Here is a 12,107-nt window from a genome sequence, read left to right on the forward strand (position 1 = left end):
ATCAAAAACTAACTTAAGTTCAGACGCTGTATCGATTCTTGAATCTTTTAACTGTGATTATAACTTTTTAATTCGATTCTTATTTTATAATAATACAATAACATTCAATATCTAAAATTAAATATAAATTAATATACACGAAACTAACCTATAAAGTTTACTTTAGTAAAATAAATTGGGAATTTGAAATTGATTTATTATATTTAGTTGTAACCAAACTATACCATTTTCTTACTGCCTCGTTTTGAAAGTAGTAGACGGAGCGCAAATGGGTCCTCTGGTGGTACAAAATGATCCCACTAATTGTACGTTGTTAGCGTTTGACGTTAGACATTGGCATTGGTTGTTGTAAATAATACATGAACAGTGTGACACCAACCGTGTGAACTCAAATTTTATGTTTCATTTTCGTTAAAGATTTTGATTTTTTTTTAGAAGCGTCATCTTAATATGTCATATTTAAGGTTGTCATAAAACCTGATCATTGTTCAGAGCTTTTAAATCCCAAGATATACAATATATATTAATTACAATAAATGTCAAAAGTGTCATTTCATAGTAAGTGGGTCATGCAAATAATAATGAATAAGGCTGTGACTTAACAGAGACGGTCACCGCAAGTATGATGGATAACAGAGGAAGTCATCTGTCTTGTTTACGCGGACGCCGACAAATTGGTACATCCCCGCGAACGGTAATGGCACTAATATTTTATGCAGGTTCGTTGAAATTCCAGGTGAATGTAGATTAAATTTAACTTTATTATAAAAAAACTAAAAACATTTGATTATCATCTAATCTAATAAGAATATAAATTTTGATAGTATTCACAAGACCTGCAAAATGAAGCTTTAAATAATTCTTAGAGCTATAATCCAATTATTTATTGATCATTGTAAGTAACAAAACCAGTACAACATGCCTAATCTTAGCAATCATTGTACAATAATCCGTCTCATTTATTCGAGAGATAGATGAAAGAAATTGAGATGAAAGTGTTTATGTAAACATGATTGAATTTATATCATCTTTTTCTTTAATATCTTTTAGATGTTTCTGAAATAACTTAGTATTATACATAACAAACAAAATGATAAGCTATAATAATTATTTAATGTACTATTTCTACTTTTTAAAAGTAGTAAATGGGACATATAGATGCAATCATCTTTAAAATATTCTATTATATTGAACTTGACTACTTATATTTTTTTTAGAATCGATAGTCAATATTTAAACAACAAACTGTAGGGAATTTAAACAATGAAACGGGTGCCTCTAAATGCACCTTGCCTTAACGTTTTAAGTCTATACCATTTATATGTACTGCTTTCGGTTGCCCAGCAATCAGCAGACAATCGCAGTATTGTTACGGTAACAAACTGAAAACGTCTCCTTCGTTATTAAATAAAACGAAGACACCATAATCCATTATTGTATCGACGTCGTCAGAATCGACATAACATACGTGAGATTATAATGGTTCATCTATAATACTTTATTTGACCTTATGTGATTTAAAAAACGGCGTGTAATATTAGCGATTAGAATTTGTTCCGTGTTGTTGTTATGTATATGTTGTGTGCATTGATCCATTTTTGTAATTAATGAGGCCGTAGCTTTCGAGAACTGAAACACGTACTTTATACGGTAGTGGTCATGCATATATGGAATATGAAAGTGCATTAGATCTGATTAAATTCATTAAACATTACAAATTTCACAACGACGACAGTCTTAATTCTATTAGAAAGACAAGTAATCCTCAATGTTAGCGGTTATCTTTGCCTCGAAAGATCTTTTGTAAAATACATTAGTCATTCCTTTCATTTCTAATGCACCAATCTAGTAGCTTCCTTTGTGTCTTTAATTGCGAGCACATACTCTTCTTAGGAGTATCCCTGAATTGCTTGCGTCTGCGCTTCAATTCTCGAAACTGGAATGTTCAATGTAGGTACATCCATATAATATTTACAAAAGGTTTTTCAGTTTCAAGAAAATGTAACTATGTTTCAACTCGTATTTACTTAATTAACTGATATAATTTTGTATTAATGTTTTTTGTGTTGTGTTTGGTTTTATCTATTGATGTATCTAATATGGGATAACTTCTCTTATAAATAATATATTAATGATCATTCATAATTAATATATATATATATATATATATATATATATATATATATATATATATATATATATATATACAGATATGGCATACATAGGGTATGCCATATCGGAATAATGATATTAGGAACACATTTCGTTTATTAAATGCAATGAAAACAAAATCAATCTGACAGATACTGTATAGCAACAACAAAAACAACAGCCTGTAAATTCCCACTGCTGGGACCTCCTCTCCCTTTGAGGAGAAAGTTTTTGGAACATATTCCACCACGCTGTTCCAATGCGGGTTGGTGGATTACACATGTGGCCGAATTTCTATGCAATTTGTCACATGCAGGTTTCCTCACGAGGTTTTCCTTCACCGCTGAGTACGAGATGAATTATTATAAAGACAAATTAAGCACATGAATCAGCGGCGCTTGCTTTGGTTTGAACCCGCAATCATCGGTTAAGATGCACGTGTTCTAACCACTGGGCTATCTCGAAATCATATAATGATATTGTATAACATTATTATTGTATAAATTAATATATATTTTAAAATTACGCACGTACTCGTGTACATAAATCGAAAAAAAGTGATATCGAAATGGGGGCTTAGCAGCATAAGAGAACGTCATATCATTTGCCAATACAAATATTTCATAAAACAAAAATAGGTTATTAAACGGTAGTTTAAATAAAATAATAATATTTCATTCTGATGATAATTTATTATTCGAAATGGGGACACAGAACTGTTCTACTTAAAACTTAGTCGTAAATTTACTCTTTCAGGGGCTTTCAGGGCTCTCAAAATTTTAACACGAAACAAAATTCAACAGCGATTATGCTAAAATTCTAAGTTTATCGGTTCAACCTGGTAAGTAGGCCAGAAAGATGACTTTGCTTAAACTTTATCGGAAATCCTTAGTCTTCTTTACTTGTATTTACGAACATACCAAAAAGATCGAAGGTGAATACCAAACTAAGGCCAAAACAAATTACAATGTATTTATTATTTTCAACAAACGAAAGAAGGAAAAATCAGGTTATTACTAAATATATCATTTTTTCGTGTATATGTCAATAAATATGTCATTTTACGACACGATTGAGTACCAATAAACTTACAAATAAATGGAAAAATGTTCTCGTGTTAACAAGAAATGAAACATGAAAGAGAGCCAAATAATAAACTTCACTTGAATTTTATAACAACAAAAAATAAAAATTACGAAATATGGACTAAACTTTCTAATGACATGTACACTGGATATGACATACTAAACGAATTGGTTGTCAAAAGTCACAGTACTCAATATTCGATAAATAATACAACTTGGCCTATTAAAAAAATTAAGATTATGTTAAAAAAAACTTGGTAGATAATAATACGATAATATTTAAGATAAAAAAGCGATGTATTAGTATTCGTTGACTTCCAGGTAGGATATTTAAAAAAAATAATTCTACTTTACTAACATTTTCTGTAATTGAAATGGTGGACGAGACTAACTACTAAGTTCCTTAGCGGTTTGAAACTACTTTCAGAACCCTTGGCTTTACGTTAACCTAACATTGTAAGATTTATAAGCCTACTTGAATAAGTACTATTTAGATTTGAAAAAAGTACACTTATATTGTTCGATTTTTCTAATTTTGAATTTGGAAAATATTTTTGGGTTTTTTGAACTCTTATAATTCTTCTTGTGTTTCGATATATTTCTTCAAACTTGCACGTCCTGTGATATCCTGAATCCAAGCCAACATCATCCTACCACCGAATGAAACGTTATTTTAACACGTGGATCAAATTTAGTATAAACAAATATGCTAGTGGTTGTTATTGGTAAAAAATGTATTGAATGTACAATAGTACTTCCCATAATGAAAAGAAAGGTTCGTATATGAGTACTTACTACAAACAACTTACCTTAATTCACACACACATACATCCTTAACGGAATGAAATTCCTTAATAAACTTCGGTAAGCACAAAGAAAGGATTTTTCTAAATTTATTCCCTGAGGGTTATATGGTGGAGGAAATATTGTACAAAAATTTGTCATTTCTCATGTTGAAAACATGAAAAACGGCTCGGCATCTGCTTATGAGTAAAAAAAGGTTGTCACTGTATTATAGGAAACTCATCATCTGATAGATGGAATATCATATCTTACCATTGCTGGTACGACACAAAAAAAATAGAAAATTAATTTTACTAAGAATTACGGACTGTATTTATTAATCCAAACTTTGTCAATTGTGTATATGAAATCCTCTCAAGGTCAAATGCTTTAAGTGAAAATGAAAAAAATGCTTAAATTTCTCGGCTATTTTTCCAATAATTCCGACTATTCACTTTGAATTGAATAACACCAAACCAATGTGTAATCACCTTAACGTTGCTCAGCGGATAATTTCATTAAATTTTCTCGAACAATTTGAAGCTCATGAACAGAGGCAGGGTATTTTAAATGAAATTTAATTCTCCTGCTCCTATTATGTAGCTAAACGAATAATTTTCAAGTGTTCCATGACAAAGCCAAACAAAGGAAATCGATAACGGGCGATTATAGTAACTTAACCGTGACGTTAACATGAAAATATATTAAATATGTGTTTACTGAGGAAACAAGCTCAGGTCGACGGAGAAATGATTGTTTGAATTATTAGGAAAAATCGGAAATTGTGTTTCTTCGTATAATTTAGAATTACCTTGACCCTAAAAATAGTATTTTTTCTCTTTTTTATACAATCTGACTGGTAATTAAACGATATCATTGGAAAGTATCGTTTTGATTTAAGTTAAAAGGAAATGGAACAGTATTTTACTTCTGTTTTATTTATCATTCATAATCTGTAATTCGTTGAAGTTTCTCTGTATTTATTTTTATGAAATAAATTTGAATTTATACTAGTAATTGTTTTCAAGTGGATCAAATATAATAATAAACATAAGTACAAAATAATGAGACTATTTATAACGCTGTTTATAATGATCTCACTCGTGCGTTAGGTAGGTAGGTAGTTAGGCTGTCGGTAAATAATAGTTTTAAACATATGATATGTTTAGCAAGTACAGCCATTTCGGTTGGGGGCAAATTAGTCGCTATAATTATGGGGATATGAAATATTTTAGATCCTATAGTTGGTAATGCTCCATGCATTGTAAGAAATTGCTTTTATTTCTTCCAGTGTCAGCGATAGTCATCATCTATACTTGTCTTTACTAATATTATAAATGTGAAAGTGACTCTGTCTGTCTGTCAATCTGTTTGTCGCTCTTTCACCGCCAAACCAATGAAATGAGTTTGATAAAATTTGGTGTGAAGAAAACTTAAACTACAAGGAAGAATTTACGCTAATTTTTTGCTTCACACGTAAAAACCTAACCTAAAACATGAGCGAAACCACGGACGAAGAATTAATTTCATACAAGACTAATTTTGCACGACGGTTGAAATTCAAGTAAAGCAAATATATGATTGTTTGCTATTTTTACCGTATGTAAATAGGTACTAATTTAGCAAACATTATTAACATCTAAGACTAAGTTGACATCACCCACACAAATTTTTAACAGGTACATTGAAGTTGCTGAAGCTGAAAGCCGTTTGAATAAAAATAATTGCGGAATTAATTAAGAGTAATAAATTTGAGCGGTATCATTTATTTTAAAGAAATAATTATATAGACTACTATCAGTTTTCTTAATATTATATTATATATTATCCACCTGTGCAGAAAACATTTTTTTCCAAAAAATCTTTTACGGCTGAGGCTACTCGATTGTGGAATGCCCTCCCGCTTAATATCAAATCTGCAACCTCTTTAACAATATTTAAAACTAAAGTTACTAATTATTACCTCACACTCTCACACTGAATGGCAACTAGATACCATTTTTTATTTGTATATATCTGTATATTTGTATGTATTTATGTATGTATAAATGTATTTATGTACCTAGCTTTATGTAAGTAGTAGTTTATGTATGTATTATATTATTTGTATCTATGTATGTAGTCTATTTTACACCACCTACCATCTCTCTGTTGGCTACTACTCCATATCACCTCGTTTGTCTGGAAGAAATGGCTCTAAAGCGATAAGACCACCGGTTGTACCAAATTTTCTTTATATGTACTTTCTATAAGGCTAATCTGTTTAAATTGTGGTGTACAATAAAGTATTTAAATAAATAAATAAATAATTTTATTATGTGTTAACAATCTAAGCGCATTATTTTAAGGATCCACTTCAATATTTACACAGAGTAATGCTTCGCAGTACTAATAAATAACATTTTCAAACAACGAAGTAACATTAATCTTACAATTTTGACGTCGGTAGAAACATTTGACTGCAACCTACATACGTCTGGAGTCTATTTATTCTCAGCTCAAACAAAAGACCAAAGGTTTATTTGAGGAGTTATTAACGCAGTCTTTGTTTTCAGGAACGATGTACCCTTACCCTAGGGGCCTGTGAAAGCGATGGCGCGTACTACAGCCGCCTGCCTCTTTACGGTCCATTTTCTCTCGTGCATTATTGGTGAGTTATTTGTACCCGTGCCTTGTTTTATGAAACGTTGTAAGCGATTTTGACCTTTATATGACCATTTTTGCAACGGTGCCATTATGTAAAAACATGACGATTTATGTGTCAATTCTCAGCGTACGTGACGTGCTGATAGTCGAGGATTACTTCTACAGAATTTTAAAATATTTTATTTATAATATGTGTGCTGTACCTTTATTGTGACATTCGGATTAATGACGAACATTATAATGGAATAGGATTGTTTTGGCTTACTAATTCGGTTTTTTGATGCAGTCATAACAGGTCAAAGGAATTGCATCTAACCAATGATTGTAGGTTCAAACAAAGACAAGCACCACTGAATATTCTTGTGCTTGTAATTCATCTCGTGTTCGACGGTGAAGGAAAACATCGAGAGGAAACCTGCATGTATCTAATTTTATAAAAATTGTGCAACTTGTGTATTCTACCAACCCGCATTGGAACAGCGTGGTCGAATATTTTCCAAACCTTCTCCTCGAAAGGGAGAGGAGGCCTTAGCCCAGCAGTGGGTAATTTATTGGCTGTTGTTGTTGTTATATTATAATAATGTAATATCAAAATGCAAAAACCGATAAATATTTACCAGATTAAATATATAACCATGGATAATTTAACAAAAATGGCTATTCCATAAAAAATAAATTATATTATTATTTGAATTTTTTATTTGGCGAGGCAAAGATTTCTAGAGATATAGTTTAAAATAAAGAGGATATAAGTATAACATTAATAAATAATTTTACATTGAATATGTCATTATATTTGTAATCTTGGAGCTAGAATCTCTCTTCGGTATATTTTTAACAAAGTAGGAATACTTACTGTTGCGCCACAATATATTTACAATGCTTGGGGCTACTACTTGTAGACTTCCAGGCAGGATATGTAATATATGTACATACATTTTATATATAATTGTATTTAACTAACATGACTTTGCATTTTTAATGTTGAAAAGGATAGCTACTGAGTTTTTTGCCGATTCTTCTCGGTAGAATTTACATTCTAAGTAGCTTCATATTGTTTGTTAAATGATGATTTAAAAGTGCTTGGAAAAGCCTACTTCAATGAAATATATTTAGATTTGATTTTATCGTGGATCGAGATATTCAAATAATTCCATTATTTGATTCTTAATTTCATTATTGATTCTTAATTTATATCACTAAAATTATTATTAGAACATTTAAAGCTTAACAAAAGTAGTTCGGTAGAATATTAATTATAGTATTGTATTATAAATAAATATTTTTGGATATTAATGTATGTATGTTATATCTATTCCGTGATATATTAGCATTTATCATGGAATACGTATAAGATATATTAATATTCTAATACTCATAAAAAATACTCTGGGATAACCGAGGAATATTTATCTTTACCGTTAGATAGTAGCGACTCAAATCCTTGAATGAACTTTAAATTTGTTTTCTATACTCATACTGTTATTGAAGTACGGTAGTAAAATATATTTAAATTGGTTTTCTGATTCTATTCTATTGAGCTGAGTACTTTTTTTTCTATAGATGTAATTATTATGTAAGTAAAATTAATAGGATTATTTCAATAAAGTGTAACGTAAATACTTACTTGTACTTAATTCCGTAGGAAATGTGACCTTTGTCCCGTAATAATTTACAGGCTGTTACTTAGCGCCTTAAATTATTACCGGACAAAGGCCTCCTCTCCTATTAAGGAGAAAATTTAGAGGTTATTTCAACACGCTGCTCCACTACCGGTACGGTGGCATTTAATACGAGTCATAATAATAATACTCATAAGTTTATTAATATCTCTCTATAATTCTAATGCGATACGAGGTTAAGAGCTAGTAAGTCATAATAACCCTGTACTTGGAGGTCTCGCTCTTCTTATTATTCAAAAGTACTTGGTGCTTGCATATGCTCAAGACTTTGAAGATGAGGAGAGAAACAGTAATAAATATATTTTATTAGTCAAAGAATACGATAAAAGGTTCATCAAGTGGTTCGACATTGAAAAAAGAAAATGACAGTATAACCGTCTGTTGACATACCCTGTCTGAATCCGTATTTTGATTTGGATAATAGCGCATCGAAGACTAAATCTTCTTATGACTAACATTCATTAATTTTCAAAGACCTTAAATAATATTTCTGCTGATATAGGAATTTGCCCTAAATTACTGACATCACTATTAACACATTTTAGACTGGTATATTAAAAGCATCTTCTAAATGCGAAAAAAATTCCTTTATAAAAACAAAGAGTATCCAAGTAGCAGAGTATAAGTACTATTTAATTTTTGCAAGTTTCAGGAATCTGATAAGGATGTTGTCACAGCCTGAGGCACTGTCAGTTTTCATCGACATGAGAACGCTGTATACCTCTTTAGGAAAAGTATCCAATATCACAAAAGACTGTGAGAAAATTTAATCTAAAGAGTTACATTGTATAGAGTCATCAAGCGAGATTTTCAAAACCAGGGTTCTAATATACAAAAACAACTTTAACTTTAAAAATTCAATGTTGATATTTTTTGACGATTTTGAATAAGTGTTTGGAATTATTCTTAAATTGTTATTTCCTATGTTATTTCTATCACATTATACATTTAAAAATTTTAATAAGATTGTTTCCAATACTACGTTATCTTTTTTATATTATATTTAAAGTTTCATTGTTCGGATCAGATTTTTTTATTGCGGTATATGTTGTTGAATGATTTATTACCGGCTTAACGATATTTTTTACAGTTTTGAATTTTATATGTTTCTATTTAATTGAAGTTTTTTTTTAAATATACTTAAGAAGAATTTCTACTTTAAACTAATTAGATTAAACTAATATACACATTATTGTATTGTTTTATTAGTATTCAATGACTAGATAATAATCGAATGTAAAAACCAGACTAAATTAGTAGATTTCTTAAGGATGTTTTTATTTCACGTCAAGATATTGTTTTTTACTAAGATTGACTAGAATTAAAACTTCGTTTTTATACTAAAATATCTATACTAAGCAAAAGCGGCATCTATAACTAGCCCTAAACAGACGATAGATTATTAGCTCTTAGATCAAATTCAATCTTTTGCGAACTATTATAATTAAAATTAACAAATATTTCAAAGTGTCGAAAGAAAATATTACGAATTGAAGAATAAATCTGTTGAGATAATATTGGTAACAATGATTTTTAAAAAAAAATCGTCTGGCCTTGAATAATAAACAAACCTGACTATCAATACAATTTTAAATATGTAAATATTCACAATTTGTCTAAAAAAGAAAGTAGTGTCACCAATAATTACTAAAAGTACAAATATAAATATAAATCATGAACATTTTAAAAGACGACAAGAAATGGTTCGGAAAATATAATAGCCTCAGGGACCAGACGTAAATCCTGATTGTCAGCTTGATTAAGTGTTAAATTTTAAATTATGATCCCTTAGCTCGGTGACGTGACATTTCATTGCTTTAGTTACAGCGCAATCTGATAATTTCAGCTGTAAAACAGATGTTTTCGCGAAGTCGATATTACTTTTTAGAATGTGTCTAGCTTTTTTTGCTTTATCTTTGATTATATTGCAAAGTCGCGCAACGTATTTTAGTAGTAAAATGTTGATGAAAGGAAAATACTTTCAGTATTGGCTCTCGATATACAGAAAAAAAAATCAAATAACTGTGAACTTTTCAGAAATCATAATGTGGTCTTGTATTTTCTTTTTGAAGAGCGGCAGCGTTATTACACAAGAGACATGCCAGTTTCAGAGTCTATATTACGAAGTGTATTGACAATAAATGGAAAATTTAAAATCATCAATACCTGAAAATATAACATTGTGTAGTACTGAAGATTCCTTTTTATCGTGTCAATGAATTTCAACAGAATTTGTTCTTTAAATTCCAATTTACATTTTTATTTCATTTCAACTTGATATATTTAGACCATGAAGTAATTATTATACACAATAAGTATTAATATATTACACAATACTTAGTGTCTATATGTTATAGATTTAATGTCGTATTTAGAAATTTGATTCACGTTTGACCACGTCATTTGGAATAATTACAATGATTCAATGAAATAAAATCAAATAGAAAATGAATCTGCTGGCATTCTTGCAGTATTCCACGTAATCAATATTTAAGCAATTTAGGTGTTATTAATTTAGATCTGTACACTATATTTATTATTATATATACTTTTATAGCAATGATGTACTTATGTGTAATAATAAATTAAGTAAGGTATTATATAAGTAAGGTTAAATTTTACAGCTAACAATGTATTTGATTCAATTAACTTGAACTGGTTTTCAAATTATACTTGTTTCGTGATAAAATAATGCTTTTTATTTAACATCATTATATACTATTTTTCAAATCGAATAACCCTTTTCACCCAGGCTCGGATCTGAAAAAACCGGGAAAAAGACTAACTTTTTCTAGGTTCAAGCTTTTATCATATAAATTATATGCAATCAGCTCAGCGGCTTAGCGTTACGGACTGACAAAGTTACTAATGCATTTAGTTTTGCAATATTGCGTTGGTATGAGTATACCTGCATTTTCTCTTTGGATAATTATTTCGATTATAACTTACGTGAAAATAGGTTGAAAGTCACAAATAGCCTATATATGTAGTTTAGTGAACTTTGGAAAGGGGTAAAGTCCTATAGTCCAGACCTGCCACCCTTTTCTCTTTCTCTCGGTTTCTTCCTTGATACCCACGCAATCGATATCGTTTCAACTGGATGTCCCACAACATTCGTCGTTCTTTAAGAAATGGGTCATTTTTTACCCAATGTTATAAATTATACTATGTATATACTCGAACAAATGATTTTATGCATCATGATAGTTTTTGGTTCTCAATAAAATTGTTTTACATTAACATTTTATGTGGACATTATGTAGTCAGACAAAGTGATATTTTTAAGTGTATGCGCCCAATCAATCTGTAGAAAAATGCAACAAAAAAACTGTTTTTTTTATTACTGCTAATTTTGTATTATACAAATTTCGTTGTTTAAATAGTTTTTTGATAAAGTTATTTTTTATGATAGTGTTACGGAATGTCGTAACGAAACAATATTTTACCCGATTTGGCTCAGCTCCCAAAAATGATTCAATAAAAAAATCTGCTCCATTTTTTTGACAGATACATGAAATCTATTAAAGGCATGTATGTATATGGAAATATTTTTAAATATCATATTTCAAGTTTTAGTCGACCGAAAAAAATACAATTTATTTTATAAAACTTGTCTGCAGTATATTCCTGTATATTTTTTTTCGACATCAGTATCGTATTTTACAAAAACAAAATGAAAATAAATTAATAAATTATCCTGACCACCAAGTAATTGTGAGGCTATTTGAATAATTTTTATTTCTGGAACATCAATAACTTT

At 29.7% G+C, this 12,107-nt stretch overlaps 1 protein-coding gene across 1 annotated transcript in view; it reads left to right on the forward strand.

Moving 5' to 3' along the window:
- The window catches only part of LOC124532076 (zwei Ig domain protein zig-8-like), a 46,835-nt gene that overhangs the window by 17,158 nt on the left and 17,570 nt on the right, over positions 1 to 12,107 (forward strand). The window contains exon 2 of the mRNA XM_047106715.1: positions 6,575 to 6,669. Within this exon, the coding sequence (XP_046962671.1) occupies positions 6,612 to 6,669 (58 nt within the window). The 5' untranslated portion in view covers positions 6,575 to 6,611. The remainder of the gene's footprint in view (positions 1 to 6,574; positions 6,670 to 12,107) is intronic.

The sequence above is a fragment of the Vanessa cardui genome, chromosome 8, assembly GCF_905220365.1.
Source record: "Vanessa cardui chromosome 8, ilVanCard2.1, whole genome shotgun sequence".
NCBI classification, from domain to species: domain Eukaryota; kingdom Metazoa; phylum Arthropoda; class Insecta; order Lepidoptera; family Nymphalidae; genus Vanessa; species Vanessa cardui.